This window comes from Peromyscus californicus, unplaced genomic scaffold (assembly GCF_007827085.1).
Source record: "Peromyscus californicus insignis strain IS unplaced genomic scaffold, ASM782708v3 Scaffold_24__1_contigs__length_46423439, whole genome shotgun sequence".
NCBI lineage: Eukaryota > Metazoa > Chordata > Mammalia > Rodentia > Cricetidae > Peromyscus > Peromyscus californicus.
Genome location: NW_026294535.1, coordinates 7,746,541 through 7,765,879, shown reverse-complemented (window position 1 = coordinate 7,765,879; position 19,339 = coordinate 7,746,541). Strand labels below are relative to the sequence as shown.

The window sequence follows — 19,339 nt, the reverse complement described above, 5'->3', positions numbered from 1 at the left end:
ACTCTTATTCAAAAATATAATATATGAGGAGAGTAACACATTAATAAATCCTTTAAGGAGTATCAAGAAATGAGATAAGCACAGTAAAACAAAGGAGGATTTTTTTTTTTTTTTTTTTTTTTGGTAGCAGCTGCACCCAGTCTGTATCAAGCCAGATAGCCACCAGAAATGGCAAGGTGAGGAGAAGGGTGGAGACAACTCACAGGCAGAAGTGAGCTGAGATGCAGATAGCAGATAGTTAGGTTCAGAGGGAAGAAAGCAGATGTTTAGGATTCCAACCTCCAAACGTCTTCGGAGGTCTGATGAATCCATACAGGTCTTAGCAGGGCGTCCCCTAAGCAGGACCTGTTTTTGCGATGAGTTAACTGAAGTTCTTGTACTTGGCCAAGATTTTTGTAAATTACCAAGAACTTAAAAGTCAACCCAGAAAGAGGAAAGAGAGAGAAAAAGACACTTTTTTAGGAGAGCTGGGAGTTGCCATTAGTTTTTAAACCGGCTCTGGCTGTGGCGCTTGCATTGTTATTTAAATGATGGTTGCTGGAGTGAGCTCCTAGTTAGCAATTTAGAAGTTTAGGCTCAAGTTGGTCCTTAGATCCATTTAGTTTGAGCACAAAAAACCTGTTTGTAGCAGCACACTGCTGCTATGGAGAACATAGTGAACTTCATTAACTCTAGTTTACACTCTCAGGAGGTCTGGTAGTGTGATAATATTGTGTTACCTCCTTCTAAGACCCTGAATGAAGTAACGGCAGTTTTCTCCCTAAAAGGTTGGCAGCTTTTAGGTGTCTCCTAAATCTTTTTTTTTTTTTTTTTTTTTTTTTTTTTTTTTGTAGTAAACCTTTAGGATATCCTTAACATCAATCGTCCTTTCTTGGGGAAACCAGGAACAACAACAGTCCTCTAAGTGACTAAAGAATTTGTTGAGGTCTTTTTTTTTAACGAACCCTTATCCCTCGTGTCTTGAGGGCCTCTTTAAAGCCCTTAAGGAAAAAGGTAATGGGAAGAACTTCCCCATCCCATGGTTAAGCCTAAATTTAGACTAACCTCGTCCTTCCCGCTCTCCTCCGGATCGTCAAGAAAGGGCGTCGAGTCGGGCGGTCTCAACAGACGATCACCAAAAATCTCCACCAGACATCTGGGCTTTCCCGGAGAAGGACGTTCAACTCCCAACGAGGCAAGGGTCAAGCCACCACGTTGGGCGCCAGTTGCCCCGGCCAGCGGGGTATCAACGGGGGCGACCCACCTGTGGGAGAGAATGAGAGGGACAGGGGAGACACGAAAGAAGACAGCAAGACAGTGTGTTCTGATCAAGCTGCAAATTTTATTCTCCTCAGCAGGGCTTATATAGCATGGGAGGGGGAAGGGAGGAGGGAAGGGGTGCACGACGTGCCATACGTGCAGGTGAAGGGGGACGTGCAGGTGAGGGGCTACGTGCAAGTCGTGCAAGTCGTGAGGCTGCTAGGTGGTAAGGTCACTGGTCAGGGCCCATTGTTCTGTTGCTATGCTACCTGACCTGCCTGACCTGTTCTTTATCTTCGGGGGCATCCGGTTTAGGGTAGGAGCTTGTTCTCTGGCTTAGCTAGTACTTTTCCATGGTCCATGTTTGGTCTCTGACATCCAATGTGTATGAAGCTGGACACTTCTTCCTTTCATGAATGAGGTCTGTTCCTTCAGGACGGCACACCTTCACTCTGGTAAACACTTGTCTTCACTTTCTGTGTCTATGACAACTTACCCAGCAGCCCACTCTCCATGGTAACCCTGCTGGAAGTCTTCTCTTACGGTTTTTCCTCCAACATTCTGAGTCAGGGGTCAGCAAACCACAGTCCTGAGACTAAATCCAGGCTACTGTTTGGTTTTACAAGTAAAATACATATCAGACCCAAACACACAGGTTCATTTATATATTGTTCATGTCTGCTTGAGGGCCACAGCAGCAGGGTGAAGTAGAGGCAACAGAGACATATGAACCCCAAAATCTCAAATATTTTTTTTTTTTGTTTTTTCGAGACAGGGTTTCTCTGTGTAGCTTTGCGCCTTTTCCTGGATCTCGCTCTGTAGACCAGGCTGGCCTCGAACTCACAAAGATCCACCTGCCTCTGCCTCCCGAGTGCTGGGATTAAAGGCGTGCGCCACCACCGCCTGGCAAATATTTATTCTTTTCAGTTAAAAAAAAAAATTTTAAGTACTTCTCTTCACTGGAGATCATGCAGTTTTCCAGGTTACACAGTTACACACAGAACATCTCCCTTTTGTTGGAGTTACTTCTGACAGCTTTCTTCCTTGAAAAATACTCTGTCCCTTTAGACATAAGTCTGCCTTTACCATCCTTGTTTCTGGGGCCTGGCAGGTTGTAGGCTCAGCAATTATTGGTAGAAATAGATTACTCTGTACAATTTTTTTTTTTTTTTACTAAATGTCATGCATTGCTTAAATGACCATCATTTTCTAAAGCACTGATCCCTTTAGGGGGTTAATGCTTATCATTTGATGTTTCTGGGAGGAAACTGTTTTGTGTTTCATTTCCAGGAAGCTTTTATTGACTGCTAAGACAAGCCATAAAGTTAAGTTCAAGGATCTTAGGGAGTAATGTTCTTGTGCTCACTCTGGTGATGCCGTCTAATAAGTAGCTGCGCTGGAATTTAGGATCACAGTACACACCTTCTCACAAAGTGTGGTTTTCACCATGTGAAGCAAAACTGCCTCGTTCCTACTTAGCTATTTTTGTTGACTACCTGAGGTTTGATAATATTTGGTTATGCTACTCTCCTGTGAAACATGCTCAATGACTACATTTATTTTAGGAAACCAGATGCTTCCTTGGTTTCTTAAGGAGAAACCGAGTGACATTGCCTTTTCTTCTTTATAAACCCAGGAATTATTGATGTCCCCCTTCATGTCACATCCAACCTGTGTTCTTTGCCAATGGTTGGGTGCTGTATCCTCTGTGAGATGGTGAGTTGCCTGAGTGCACAGACTCTGTTTCTTTTTTCTTTCTTTCTTTCTTTCTTTCTTTCTTTCTTTCTTTCTTTCTTTCTTTCTTTCTTTCTTTCTTTCTTTCTGTTTGTTTTTCGAGACAGGGTTTCTCTGTGCAGTTTTGGTGCCTGTCCTGGATCTTGCTCTGTAGACCAGGCTGGCCTTGAACTCACAGAGATCCACCTGCCTCTGTCTCCTGAGTGCTGGGCTTAAAGTCATGCACCATTGCCACTCGGCTCAGACTCTGTTTCTTAAAGCCTGTTTCCTCAATGCCTGGTGCTAAGAAAGCTCTTGACAGGTGTTTAATGAATTAGTAGTAAATAAACAATTGAAGACCTCACAAAGAACTGTCCCCCAAGTATTGCATGCATATAATTGTCTGCATAGTTCATATTAAATATCAACTATGGCAATATTCTGTTTGAACTTTAGGCCTCTTCAGTACTTACAAATCAATGTTCATATGAGAAAGGCAGTAAACTAGGTTGGACCAAATAAATGACTGGAAGAGTGAAAGGCTTGGTACATTTTCCTATCTTAAGTGTTTATTTTACCAATATGTTTGGTATGTAGTGTTCAACATATAAGTGTTGAACATATTTAACTATTCCCTACTGAGTGGAATAATTGTGGATAATACCATTATGAATAGAGTGATTGTTACAGTTATAATATCTGTGTATATAGTTTCTATCTATCAATAGTGCTTTGCAGAGAGAGGTGTATCATCCTCAGTCCACCAAATACAGAAAAATCTCTTTATCTTCCATGAGGTGACAAGAAATCTCCTCTTTATGCAGCCTTGAATGAGAATGTAAAGATGGGATAAATTAACTCCCATAAAGCAAGGAAAAGGGAGAAATCCAGCATCTAGACTGGCATTTGGAACAGTGAATGGAAAAAAAATAAGCAGGACAAAGTTTTAAGATCCCATGTATTTGAGAACTTTCTAAAGCAATTTTCAGTGATTGCTTTGATTTTGTAAGATGTTGAACCATTAGGGTTGAAACCAAAGGCATAGATTTCTCGTAGGCAAGATTCAACTAGGAATCAAACTTCCAACAATAAAGAGATTTCTTACTGTTGCGAAGGGGTTGCTGAGGTAAGGAAAGTAAGAAGCAATAAAACACCCAAGGGCCTAGAAACATTGGGGAGCCTTTACAAAATGTAAACAGTATGGCTGAAAGTTTTCTTTTATCCCGCCCAGGCCCTGCAGTTGGGACAAATCTCTCCCACCCAAACACAGACACACAGGCTTATATTAATTTTAACTGCTCGGCCATTAGCTCAGGCTTACTATGGACTAGCCCTTACACTTAAACTCAGCCCATTTCTGTTCATCTGTATGTCACCACGTGTTCCGTGACTTTACCTTGTGCCATTACATGCTGCTCCCTGAATGGCAGGCTGGCGTCTCCTGACTCAGCCTTCTTCTTCCCAGAATTCTCCTTGTCTCTTGTCCCACCTATACTTCCTACCTGGCTACTGACCAATCAGTGTTTTATTTATCAACCAATCAGAGACACATATATTCACAGCATACAGAACATCCCACAGCAAAACAGTGTCCTCAGAGCCATGAGTTCTACATCTATGGCTCCATTCAACACAATCAAAATATTTGACATTTTTTTTACTGAGCACATGCAGGCATGCTTTTGTCATTACTGCCTAAAGTGTAATAATTATTTATATTGCATGAGGTATTATAAATAACCTAAAGATGATTGAAGGTACACGGGAAGATGTGTGTAGGTTAGCATGCCATTTTATATCAAGCCTTTAGCGTCAGCATATTTTGATATCCTGGAGGTAGCAGAGTGGGAAGGAGCTGTGGAACCACTCTCCTGTGAATAATAAAGGAGCTGTGTATGCCTAAAGAGGCACAGCGAATGTTAGTGTTCAAGGACAGAAGGAATAATGGAAAGGGGGCCATGATCAGGAGTGGACATTGTAAAGAAAGGGCTTTTAGCAGTACAGAAGTCTAAGAAGTGCTGAAAGAGTCAGAGGAGAATGTGGACAGTAGAACTGAGGTGGGTGGGGACCCATGTAATATGATCAGGTCCAGGGACCATCACTAACTTTTACTTTACACATGAGGAAAGTGGGGCCTGACTGGGGGAAAATAAACACCTTAAGGATGCATTGATTTTTAACTGTCACACTTTATAAATCTATATCCTTGTCAATCAATGTCTAAAACACAAAGGCAGTCAATTACCCGTGATTTAATAGATGGAGAGAAGAATGAGAGAATTTTTCCATTTTCCTATCTTATGTGTATTTGTTATCAACATGTTTGCTCTATAGTGTTCCAATGTATGGATATACTATAATGTATTTAATTATTTACTTACTAACAAATCTCTATCTAGTTTCCAATACCACTATGATTAGAATAATCATTATAGCTTTAGTATCTCAATGCTACAAACACTTCTTAATGAAACATCTTTGGATATAAATCTTTAATATACATGACAATTTTCTTGAGATAATAGATCTTAGAAGGGATGGGATTCCATTTTTCAAGTAGTGAGAAATAATATTTGGTGTTAATTTGAAGTTAATTAGTATTAATATTTGCAGATAGGAGCATTCTTAATTGGCAAGTCTTGCACTTTTATTGAACTGTCTAATTGTCAATCGTGAGGTGACAGTATCTGGTAGGCCCTGCGTTCTCTCTCCAATAACAGTGATCAGCATTTAAAAAAATTAATTGGTTTTACGGCAGTTTCACGTTCTCAGCAAGACTGAGCAAATGTTGGTTAGAGTTTCTCACACTGGTAAACCTACATGGGAACTTCATCTGTTCAAGGCCGTATTTGTGTAAGACTCACTCTTGATGCTGCACAGTCTATGTATTTTGATGAATCTATAATCTAAATACAACATGGTGGTAGAGTTCCACCATCCTCGTAGCTCCTCCTGCTCTGCTCATTTGTCTCTCTTTCTTCCCTTGGCAGCTACTCATCTGTTTACTGACTTCATCATTTTCAGTTTTCCAAGATATCATTTAGTGCTAAAATCATATAACATTTGGACTTCTCCGATTAGTTCTTTTTATGTGGCTGTACATCTGATGTGTCTGGAGGTGCTAGTGGCTTTTATATTCATTTTCTTACCCCGAAGGACATCCTAATTCCTTCCAGAGTTTAGCAATTGGGAGTCAAGCTGCTATAAATTCATTTCTGGGTTTTTGTGTATACATCTTTTCAACTAATTTAAGTAAAAACAGGGGGCATGGTTGTTAGGTCATGTGGTAAGAGTATGTTCAGTTTTGTGAGAACCTCCCAAAATGTCTTCGAAAATGACTGTAACACATTGTGTTCCTACCAGCAATGAATGACAGTTCATGGTGCTCCATATCTTGCCAGCAGGGGTTTCCTTCTTTTTAATGGCCAAATAATATTCCATTATTTATCTGTCTGTCTATCTATCTATCTACCTATCTATGTATGTGTATGTATATGTATATGTATATAATTTGATATTAATATTGAATGTATAAATAAATATATTGAATATACTGAAATATTTTTATCCACTTTTAAAAAACTTTTTATTGATTCTTTGTGGATTTCACATCATGTATCCTGATCCCACTCATCTCCCTGTCCCCTCACTTCTGCTCTCTGCCCTTGCAAACTGCCCCAAAAACAAAACTTAAAAGTAAAACTAAAATATCAAAAACAACCAACAGCAATAAATAAAAAAATAAAATCTCCACGTGAAGGCTATAGTGTGGCCCAGTGAGTTACATAATATACCCCTTAGTTCATACATCTTTATTTGTTCTTCTGCTGCACTGCCAATACTGCGCCCTCAGTGAGACTCCTCTTGGATATCCTGTTGTTGCCTTGTGTCATGGAGAACGTGTAGCTTTGGGTCTGCAGGTCTAACCCCTTCACCATGCTCCAGCATTTCTTAGATAGGCGGATGCTGAGGTGGGCTACTTTGTAGTCCTGGTTCTCGACCTGGATGGTAGCTGGGTTGGTCAGCCTGCCAGCTTTCCCTCATCATCACTACTCAGGCAAGCTCTCCAGCACTGCCCTGGCTAGCTCATCCAATGTAGCAGCCAGCAAGGAGAGGGGCCAGTTCTCCCGCTCTCACACCCTCAGGTCCAGTTCACCTGCATTCACACTACCAGGGCCAGCTCTACTATGCTGCTAAGGTGAGGTTCAGGGCCCGCTCTCCGAATTGCTGCACTTAGTGAGGGGCAGGGCCATCTCTACTGTTCTCATGCCCCTAAGGTGGCTCTCCTGCCTGCCACAGGTGGCAAGTGGGGAGGGCATATTTCCTTTACCCTTGCCACTCCATGCATATGAGAGAGGGGCAGGAGCAGCTCTCCTGCTCTCATGCCAACAACCTGGCTCACGTGAGCCCTACCATCAGGGTTTGCTCTAGTTTGCTGCCCAGGTAAAGGTGCTATGCCACTTTTCCATGTGCTGCAGCTGGTGAGGGCCAGGGCCAGCTCTCCCACTCCCATGATCTGGGGGCCAACCCTCTTGCCTGTCACAGGTGGCAAGGGGTGAGGTTTATCTACAATTTTCAATCTGTTTTTCTACTGATGGACATTTGGATTGAGTCCATATCTTGGCTAATGTGAGAAATGACACAGTAGACATGGGACCGCAGCTCTTGCTTCTTCATACTGTTTTGGTTTTTAGACTGTATATGACATCAATTTTAAAAGTTCCAAATAACTATATATATATATTTATATATATATATATATATATATATATATATAAATATATATAAATATATATATATAGTAGACCTAGTATCTTAGTTAGGTTTCTTTTGAGACACCATGGCATGGCAACTCTTATAAAGGAAAGCAATTAATTCAGGCTGGCTTATAGTTTTGGAGGTTTAGTGCAGTATCTTCATGGTGGCAGGAAACATGGCTGCATGCAGGCAGACATGGTGCTAGAGAAGGAGCTGAGAGTTCTGCATCTTGGATCTACAGGCAACAGGAAGTGAACACACTGAGCATAGCTTGAGCATAGGAGACCTCAAAGCCCATCTCCACAGTGACACACTTCCTCCAACAAGGCCACACCTACTCCAATAAAGCTATACCTCCTAGTAGTGCCACTTCCTCTGGGGACCATTTTCTTTCAAATCACCACATTCTACTCCCTGGCCCCCATAGGCTTGTACAAATATCATGTAACAATCCTTTCAATCTAACTTTAAAATCCCCATTGTCTCATATAACAGCCTCAAAGTTATTTTAAAAATCTAAATTTCAAAGTATCTTCTGAGATTCGTGCAATCTCTTAACTGTAATCCTCTGTAAAGTCAAAATCAAAAAGCAGATCACATACTTCCAACATATAATGACACAGGATATACATTACCATTCCAAAACATAGGGAAGTGGACATAGTGAGGAAATATTGGACCAAAGCAAGACCAAAAGCCAGCTGGGCAAACTCCAAACTCTGCATCTCCATGTCTGATGTCAAAACACTCTTCAGATCTCCAACTCCTTTCAGCTTTGTTGACTGCAACACACTCTTTCTCTTGGGCTGGTTCCACTCTCTTTTAGTAGCTTTCCTTGGCAAGTGTCCCACAGCTCTGGCATCTCCAACATCTTGAGGTCTCCAAAGCAATCCAGGCTTCACCTTCACAGCTTCATGCAATGGCCTCTCTAGGCCTCTATTCAGGGTACCCTTGACATGTTCCTGGCCTCAGCAACTTTCCTTAGTCACAGAGGAAGATTCCAAAACCCCTTTCTTCTATCCTTGACTGTAAATCCAGAACAACCTGGCTGAAGCTGCCAAGTTCTGCTGCTTGCTGGGGCTGGATGTGGCTCCCTCATTCAATTACATTGTCACCAGCTTTCTGTTTTCCATGTTTTTTTTTCACTGCCTGAGCTTTACTATCCTGAAACTGGATCTGTAGACCAGGCTGGCCTCAAAATCAGATATCTCCTAGCCTCTGCCTTCTAAGTGCTGTAATTAAAGGCATGCATCACCACACTCAGCTCTAAGCTTTTCTTTAATTCCTTTTCACAAGTTGGAGACTTAGCTGGGTGGGATCATGCTGTGAGATTACCACTCCCTTTATTCAATTTCTTAATCCATTTGTCTCCTTGAACACAGGACTTAGCGCCATTCCACTTCCTGGTGCTCCCTTTCTTCTCAAATTGCACATTTTGTATTTTTACTTGTTTGACTTGCTCCTCTTCATTATAAATATTCACAAAAGTGACCACTAAAAACCATATGACAGAGTCAATACTAGGCTGTTTTGAGATTTCCCCTGCCAATGCAATTAATCCAAAGCGCTTCGCTTTAGCCTCAGGTAGATTCTTCAGACAAGGGCAAAAAGCAGCCACATTCTTCACCAAAATATCACAAGAATGATCTCTAGGCAACATATTAACATTCTCCTCCTCTGAAACCTCTTGAGCCAGACCCCCACAGTTTAAATTACCCTTAACACCACTGCCTCCAATGCTCCTACTAGTATGTCCCATTAAACAGCACTTAAAACATTCCACTGCTTTCCTAACTCAAACTCCCAAAGTCCAAATCCCTCCAAACAAAAAAGCATGGTCAGGCCTATCACAGCAATACCCCAGTCCCTAGTATCAACTTATATCTTAGGGTTTCTATTGCAGTGAAGAGACACTATGACTATAGCAACTCTTATAAAGGAAAGCATTTAATTAGGGCTGGTTTACAGTCTCAGAAGTTTAGTCCATTATCTTCATGGCAGGCAGACATGGTACTGGAGAAGGAGCTGAGAGTTCTGCATCTTGATCCTTAGGCAACAGGAAGTGAACTACATATCACACCAAGCATAGCTTGAGCATAGGAGATGTCAAAGCCCACCCCCACTTCCTTCAACAAGACCACACCTATGCTAACAAAGCCACACCTCCTAATAGTGCCACTTTAGGTCCCCTTTGGGGACCACTTTCTTTCAAACCACTACAGCTAGAGAGAAGAGCTGAGTTGTTCAAAGTTTCTTTATTTACCACTTCCTCTGGTTCCTTCTTCCTATAAAGTTTCATCTACCCCTTTTGGGATAATGCAGACTACTCTTCCTTAAAAAAACAGCCAAACCAGGTATGGAATTTGAGAGGACTTGTATAATTTAGTTACTTTGTTCTATACTTGAGATGCCTTCCTTCTGTTCCTGTCTAGAGGAGTCTACATTTAAGTGAGCCATCTTTATGTCTCTGTGATCAAGATACTTAAGAGAGAGGAGGATTTCTCTGACTGACCCTCTCAGAGGGATTTCAGTCCATCATGGTGGGGAAGGAAGTTGGAACAGCTCCACACATGGCAGCAGGAGTGTGGAGTGGCAGCTTATTCACTTGGTGTTAGACAGGAATCAGAGAGTACAGGCCAGCAGCAAGGCCAGAACTTTGCAAGAGCTAACTCCTGCCATCCATGCCTCACTGACTACAGGCTCCACAACCTTTAAAATAGTACCAGAAACTGAGAAGCAAGCATTCAAGACACAAGCCAGTGTGTGACATCCCATAGTCAAGCCATAACAACATGAGTGTTGACTGTGAATCACGCATTGTGATAAGCATTAAGTAAGACACAGTCTGAGCTGAGTTCAGAGGACAGAGAGATAGACAATCCTACAGATAGATAAACTTTAATATTGCTGTATATGTACCATGTGGAAACAGAGTGCAAGGAGGTGTGTGTGTGTGTGTGTGTGTGTGTGTGTGTGTGTGTGTGTGTGTGTGTTGAGGGTAGTGTGGGCTGACTGGCAGAGTAGGAGGTGGAGCAATGAGATTTTCTTTCAGAAATACCATGAATGTGCTGATTCTAGAATGTGTAAGATTGGGGTTCTGGTGAACACATGGTGTAAGGAGAGTGCTTATTTTTAAATCCACCACTCATGAGTAAGCTATCAGCATGGAAATTCTTTTGTTTTTCCCTGTGTGTGCTATTTAGGGGGCCATGCTCAGTCGTTTTCTGCTGTATATCACCCACCCCTCACCTCAGTAGTTGACACCCAGAAAATGTTATCTTTTATTTCTTAGGGGAAGCTTAGTTTTACAGCCTGTGGTGAAGCCCAGTATATTCTGCGTTTCTCATTCTATGACCCATGACTGCCTAATAAATGTGTTTTTCATAGTAATAACAGAAGCATAGGAGGCCAAGGCCACACCACAGAGGCAAATTTCATATCTCAGCTTTTATCATGCCCTTAACCATCTTTCTAGACAAGGTAAGTCATGATGGCCAAATTCCATATCAAGGAGGACTCTATGCTTTTCCTCTCAACTAAGAAGTGCTGCTAAGTGACTACAAAGCAGAGTAAAGGCAGGAGCTGGGAACAATAATCTACTCTGCCACCAAATTTTCCTGAAATGAAGTCCTTCTGGTAGAATTCTGAAGCAGAGGACAATAAAGGAGCTTTGCATTCATCCCTACCATCAGGAGGAAGGTACAAAAAGGCTACAGATATTTTAAAGGTAGATTTGAAAGAGAGAACACCAGTAATCCATCTGTGATGCTTTATTTGAATTCCAGGGATGCTAGTTCAACATTCACCAAGGCTCTCAGCCCTTCTCATTCTATAACTTCCTCCTGCTGACATCAAGGCACATGTTAAATCTGGCTATATTTTATATCCAGCCCTTAGAATTTTGTTCTCTTTTCAAAGTGTGTAAATGCCACGTTCATGTATCATCAGACATACAACTGTCCACAAAATCACAAATCACTACATCCTAGAAAGAAGTTCTTCCTGGTTTTGATGTTAGTACTGCCAGATCTGTGTGCCATTCCTGATGCCAATCTGTCAAAAAAATCATGGCACATATTGAGAAATGTACACACACACACACACACACACACACACACACACACACACACACACACCAGAAGGAGGCCTGCCTGAGAACCTCGTGTGATAGAGGATGACATGGCTAGGACATGGCTAGAGCAAATCCTCCCATCTAGGAAACACCCATTTTTAGGTCTCTAGAGGAACCCAGATGATTTAGGCCTCAGACCCTCCCTAGAAGGTACCCATTCTAGTTAACACCCAATTTGAATGGTGCTTAAAAAAAACCTCCTTGGAACATGTTTGTCTTAGGTCCACCGGAGGTCACCTTGTGGAGGGGTACTGATTTGTACCCTCCATGGGAACATGCCAAAGTTAAGGTCTCACAAGCTGTTCTTTTCTAAGTACACGCCTCTGTATTTGACCTTTTTCCTCCCTAGCATCACAGGGTGTCTCGGCCTATTTTATAAACCTTGTGCAAAGTATTCTTTGAGCCAAATAAGAGAAGTTATTAGAAAAGTCCCAGAAAGTTGGAAAAAGTTAACCCAGACCCAAGAGTAAACAAAAACATTTTCACCTCAATTTTGTTTGGGGAAAGTGCTAGATTTAGTACTCTCCACTTTCTAGTTAAGGAGAAAACTAAAAATAAACAGCCCTATTTTGCAGATTGTTATCTTTTTAAATTAGGAATAAATAAATGCTGTGTTTTGCTCCTGGGCGGGTGACATTGAAAACAGAGTGTTTCTGTGTTTTGAACAGTAATTTACCCGGGAAAGGACAAGGAGGGTGATGTAGCACATAGTTGCTAGTGCCGCAAGTTGTAAAACACTTGACAGAGACACAGCTCTTCTGAATCATGGGAGTGACATTTAGATGAAAGCAGATTGCTGCCCCAGACCCCCTCTCACCCTCAGCTCAGCCAGGAACAATGCCCCTTGGAGATGGGCCAGGAGGAGGGATCACCCAAGACTTTGATTTTATTAATGGAAAAAAAAAATCCTTACAGTTTAGTCTATTTTCAAGTAATGAAAAGGTATGAGACCACAAAGGAAATCTGAGCCCCCACTCTTTTAAACCAATATGTAAAGCACTTACGGGGCTCCTGTAGACGCACTGGGGTTCTCAGTAATTCAATAGATACCACTTACCAAAGTTAATCAAGATCAGATAAACAACTTAAATATACTGATAACCCCTACAGAAATAGAAGCAATCATTAAAAGTCTCCCAACCAAAAAAAAAAAAAAACCAGGGCCAGATGGTTTTTAACACAGAATTCTAGCAGACTTTCAAAGAAGAGCTAATACCAATACTCTTCAAATTATTCCACAAAATAGAAACAGAAGAATTATTCATTTTATGAGGCTACAGTCACCCTGTTACCCAAACCACACAAAGATTCAATGAAGAAAAAGAATTATAGACCAGTTTCCCTTATGAACATAGATTCAAAAATACTCAACAAAATACTTGGAAACTGATTCTAAGAATACACCAAAAAGATCATCCACCATGATCAAGTAGGCTTCATCCCAGAGATGCAGGGATGGTTTAGCATATGAAAATCTGTCAGTGTTATACACCATATAAACAAACTGAAAGAAAAAAAAACAAGATCATCTCATTAGATGCTAAAAAGGCCTTTGACAAAATCTAACACTCCTTCATGAATAAAAGTCTTGGGGAGATCAGGGATACAAGGGACGTACCTAAACATAATAAAGGCAATTTACAGCAAGTCTGTAGCCAACATCAAATTAAGTGGAGAGAAACTCAAAGCCATTCCACTAAAATCAGGAACAAGACAATGCCATCCACTCTCTCCATATCTATTCAATATAGTAATTGAAGTTCTAGCTAGAGCGATAAGACAACTGAAGGAGATCAAGGGGATACAAATTGGAAAGGAAGAAGTTAAAGTATCACTATTTGCAGATGATATGATAGTATACATAAGTGACCTTCAAAATTCAACCAGGGAGCTTTCACAGCTGGTAAGCACCTTCAGCGATGTGGCTGAAACAAGATTAACAACAACAAAACCAGTAGCCCTCCTATATATATGGATCGAGGAGGAGAGAGAAGCTTGAAGCTTAGGAGCCAGAGCAAAGCTGGAGGAATATATGTCCAGATCCAAATTCTTGGATTTATAATTATTCTTTGGAAAGAGTATTTGTATATGGGATTATGTTATAGGTTTTGGGAGCAGAGATTATCAAAATTATGCCGATATCCCCTAAGCATGATCACAAATGTCTTCTAAGAGATAAACTGGACAACCATAGAAGACTGTGTGACCACAGAGATGAGAGGTTAGCGACACAAGACCACAGGGCCAGGATCACCATAACACCAGCAGACTGAGAAGCTGAAGGAGGCAGGGAACCTATTCCCCTCCAAAGCTTCCAGAGCAATAAGACCCTGCCAACACCTTGATTTCAGACTTAACAGCTTGTAGAGCTGTGAGACAATAAGCACCTATTGTTCTAGCTCACTGGTGTTGTGGTGACTGGCTACAGCATTTTAGGAACTGAGTACTCTTACCTTTAGGACCAGAAAAGGAACAAGGGTTTAAAAGTAAGAGGTAGCAAAGAGCTTAATGTCACAGAAACCAAAGCAAGAACTTAAAAACAGACCAGAGGCAATGGTGTTAGAGGCTAGGACTGAGAAACCCAACTAAGATTAGGTGGAAGCCATAGGTAAGACAAAAGGTAATGGTGGCAGCTACCTGAAACTGAGAACCTACTGTGTGTGTCTGACACTGCTACAGCACGTTGTAAGCATTGGCTTAATCTCATAGCAACCTTACGTTCAACCCCACTTTTTGGCGGAAAAAAAAAAAAAAAAGCTTTAAAAACAGACAAAACAAAGCTATCAAATCACTTGCTCTAGGTAAGTATGGCTATGATTTGAGCCCCCAAATTCTGATTCCAGCACCCGTATCTTAACTCCTGCTGTACTTACCCCCTCTTCAGCCCTAAAGATGTGCGTTTCTAGAAGTTCTGGCTTTGGGACCTTTATCAAGGTAAATGATAGCTCTCGGATAGAAGAAGTGTTTTTCTAAATGCAGTTTCTTGTTGAAAGGAAGGAGAGAGAATAGAAAACTTACCTCATCTGGACCTCATCTTCCTGTCTGATAGGAAAAAGAAGGTTTCTGTTGAAGCTGAGGGAGATGGCCAAGTTGTAGGTCACAGGAGTGTAGGAAAGTGTCGTGGTATAAATGTGAAACAGAGAGTGCTTAATTAGAAATTGGCTAGCTTTTGCTTGTGTGTCATCTGTGACCAAGGTGTGATTGCATCAAGTAGAAGGCAACATACAGAAGAGAAATGGCTGGAAGAGGGAACCATCATCTCTCATCTGTTGTATGGGAAATAGTTTGCTCAGAGCCAAGGAGAGAATGAAACAAGTGAAGAGCATGCCTCTTGCCAGTGGAGATTTGATCTTCTTGGAGAAACGAGCCATTCGTGGTCCAGAAGATGAACCAGAGTTTAAGGATGTTGCATGATAGAGGGCCTGTTGAAATATTAAAGACTAGAGTGCTAACTGGAGTGAACAGAGGAATTGAAAAGCTTCAAAGAGAAGGGACGGGACCAGCTGGTTCTCACCATGAAGGTGTTTGAATGACAGTCAAGACCCAGAAGGGCATTTGAGCGTGATGGTGGCATGAATCAGGGGAAGACAACCAGCAGAGGATTCTAGAAGACAGTGGTTTCAAAGAAGGTCGGAATTTTATGCTTCCCTATCTCTACACAAATAGACCTCAACTTCTTAGGACCACTGCGTGCTGAAAACAGTCATTCTTTGTATTGGTATTCAGTCTGTCCTTTTACATGCCAGAGTTGAAAAGAGCAGAATCTCTCTGTGTGACCTTGGACAAGTAACTTCTTGAGCCTCAGGTTTCCTATCTGTAAAATACAGATCTGTATCTGTCTCTCTCACTCTGTGTGTGTGTGTGTGTGTGTGTGTGTGTGTGTGTGTGTGTGTGTGTGTTACATTTGAAGCATTAATGGGACAGAAATCAATGTATAGAGCAGTGGTTCTCAACCTTCCTATGCTGTGACCCTTTAATACAGTTCCTCATGTTGTAATGACCCTCACCCACAAAATTATTTTCTTGCTACTTCATTACTGTAATTTTGCTACTGTTATGAATCATATAAATATCTGATATGCAGGATATCTGATGAAGGGGTCATTTGACCCTCAAAGGGGTCACGATCCACAGGTTGAGAACCACTGGTCTGGAAGAATGCCTGATATTTTGTTAGTCAGTGTCATCATTTTCTAAAGTAATTAAGAACAAATTAGATGATGTAACTTATTGGATGATGATTCATTTCTAAAGATATGACTTTGCAATCTTTTACACTTTTCCACATTTTCAAATGTTTGCAGCACATTTGTTCTTCTTGTATTAGATGTTTATTTACATCTCTCTCTCAAGTCAATGGACTTGGCCCTTGTAGAAGGAGAGATTTAATGTGCCAAGCCCTTGTTTGGCACTCTGAGGACTCCTGATTTGTAGGAGGATTAGGATGGGTTTGTTTCAGCATTGGGGATTCTTCCAAAATTCCACTGTGACATATTTTCCTTCCTCATAGCTGTGCTCTGTTGAAACTACTCATAGGTCATTTATTTTTAACATTCTCCCCATGATCTACATTATTACATTTTTGAAGCACAAGATTTAACAGTTTCAAGTACCTATGCCACTACATATACACAGTGAAATTTTTATTCTCGTTTATGTCACTTTATACTTCCTTGAGGGGTGTTATATAACACTGAGGAGTGCCATGCTGAGCCACAATCCTGTTCCCTTTACCCAACACTCACCCATAAAAGGTATAATAAGTAGAAAGTGGCCTAGCTAATATTTTCAGCCTGAACCTCCATGTGCTATCTAATGTTGACTGAAAAATGTCTCCCCCATCCCTTTGCTCTGTCATCTACAAGTTTGTATGGACTCTGCTGGAGTCTTCTGGATCTGGAGACATCCAGGCTGTACTCTGAAAATGTGGAACTTAGAATGATATGATGGAGGAAAGTGGATTGAAAGAAAGATAGGTTGAGACCAGTGTGCCAGTTATGGCCCCAGAAAGGGACATCTTCTATTCCCACATGTCCATATACTTTGGCATCTCATCAGGGTATTGACTGACAGAGGAAACCTACCAGAATGTTCCCAAGGGGCTAGCTAGCTAGTCCTAACTTGGGTGAAACTTCAAAGACCAATACTCAGACTTATAGTATCATGGGTTTGGAAACCAGATCTTGGGGACAGACTCATACTAAGCAATCCATAGGGAGGTAAATGTATAGAACCCCGGGACAGAAGTTTGTTAGCTTTCTCTGAATTCCCTACCTACCATTGGATGGGAAGAAAAGTGGAGGTTGCCCTCATCCTATAGTGGAAGACAAGCCCTAATTTATAGACTGTCCAGCAGACACTGCCAGGATGAGGAACTTAATGGCATAGGAACACACAACTGTGCCATGGGCCTATATGGCTGTTCTGTTATCAAGAACATTCTCTTATCAACTATTTGGCTCCCTTGAAATGTGATTGGTACTGGAAAGACAGGATAAATATTTGCTTCTTTTACTTAGACAGGTTCCTGAATAATAACTTGGTATTTTAGCCACCTCCAATGGTAACCAATGCGTGTTTTTAAAAACTAATTTGGACCTGGAGTTCTTGATTTTCCAGGCTGTTCCAATCACCAGTTCTGGCTTCTCTGTTAGTCCCACGAAGAATGTTCTTTGATTGTCATTGACACTCCAGATATTCGGCGTCAGTTCCTAGATCCCAAAGTGCCATAAAATGCTGTGGATGATTGATTGATAAATAAAATGCTGATTGGCCAGTAGCCAGATAGGAAGTATAGGTGGGACAAAGAGAGAGGAAAAGTCTAGGAAATGGAAGGCTGGGCAGAGGAGAAGCCAGCCTGCTGTCCAGGGAGCAACATGTAAAGGCAGCAGGTAAAGCCATGGAACATGTGACGACATAGTTTAACAGAAATGGGCTGAGTTTAAGTGTAAGAGCTAGACAGTGGTAGGCCTGAGCTAATGGCTGAGCAGTTTAATTAATATGAGCTTCTGAATGATTGTTTTATAAGCAGTTGTGGGGTCCGTGGGGCTGGGCAGGACTGGAGAAAACTCCAGCTACAATAAAATATGAAACTATGCACAGATGTTCCCAAGAGTTTAGAAGACAGTTAAGTTTAATATATGACATGGTAATTCCCATTTGTAGGATTCCTTTAATGATAACCGAGGATGTCCCCATTTGAATGAAGCACTGTCTAGTAGATAATGTAAAAAAAAAAAAAAATCACAATTCTAATGTGACTCACAAACCTTGGGAATAGTTGCTGATTTTCTCTGGAGTTCATGTTAGGACATAAATTTGTGTTTTAGCTATTCCTGAACTGACCTCTTCGGTTAATGATGCTATTTCTCATTGCAGGTTTAAGTTTATCTATTCATGGGGCTGAAAAGCGCTTGCAAATCCATCAACGGCGAAGTGTGGCAAGCCGCCCAGGGTCACGTCGTCGCCTGCCTGTGGTCAGGCATTCCTCACTCCCACCAGGCAGAAGGTCAATAAAAATGGAGGCCAGCTCTTCTGGAATCGCTAATGGAAAAAACAAAGTTTTCCACGCAGGTAATGAATGGGCAAGTTCAACAGGGACCCACTCCATCAGCAACACCATTCACCTACATTGTGCTGTTAGTACCCTGTGCTACGCCTCCAGTTGGCTTATGTTTTGAAAAGAAGTCTTATTTTTCCTCATTGCCAATCAGTGGCAAATGTTACTAGGACAAATAAACAGAGAGGGACAGAGACAGAGACAGAGAGACAGGAAGAGAGAGAGAGAGAGAGAGAGAGAGAGAGAGAGAGAGAGAGAGAGAGAGAGAGAGAGGTGTGACAGAGGATCTTAAGTACACATTCCACCTATACTGGCCAAATCTAAGTGAAAATCAGAATGATAAACTCTCATTCAGTTCAGAAAACTTTGAGCAATTGAACAGAGTTAGCCATTTTCCTCATAATCTGCTCTAAGAGAACCCAGGGAAACTTTGTTTTCGAATGTCCACTCTGAATGGGAGTGAGTTGTCTGGATTGGCTTGCTTGCATCACACTGAGTGAGACATCACATTAAATTTCAAGGTTTCTTTTTTTTTTTTTAAAGATTTGTTTATTTATTATGTATACAGAAGAGGGCGCCAGATCTCATTACAGATGGTTGTGAGCCGCCATGTGGTTGCTGGGAATTGAACTCAGGACCTCTGGAAGAGCAGTCGGTGCTCTTAACCTCTGAGCCATCTTTCCAGCCCAAATTTCAAGGTTTCTATGAAGCATTTGTGATCTAAATGTGTTAAGACAATTCTACATTAAAACCTGTGATTTCAACTAAAAGGTTGTATGTACTTGTTTGGAAAGAGTCTCATTTAAGTAGTCATTCAACAGATACGTATTGAGTTCTTGCTGTATGCTAGACATTGTGGAAATACCACTGAGCAAGACAATGTTCTCGGTCAGTTACAAGATGATTCAGAAGTCATTTAGAATAGGTTTTTTTTTTTT

General features: G+C 41.3%; 1 protein-coding gene across 7 annotated transcripts in view; it reads left to right on the top strand.

Annotated features, from left to right (window-relative positions):
- Positions 1 to 19,339, top strand: part of Ano4 (anoctamin 4) — a 397,594-nt gene that overhangs the window by 184,661 nt on the left and 193,594 nt on the right. For all 7 annotated transcript variants that reach the window (XM_052753067.1, XM_052753065.1, XM_052753066.1 and 4 more), the window contains one exon: positions 18,221 to 18,415. In XM_052753067.1, the coding sequence (XP_052609027.1) occupies positions 18,221 to 18,415 (195 nt within the window). The remainder of the gene's footprint in view (positions 1 to 18,220; positions 18,416 to 19,339) is intronic.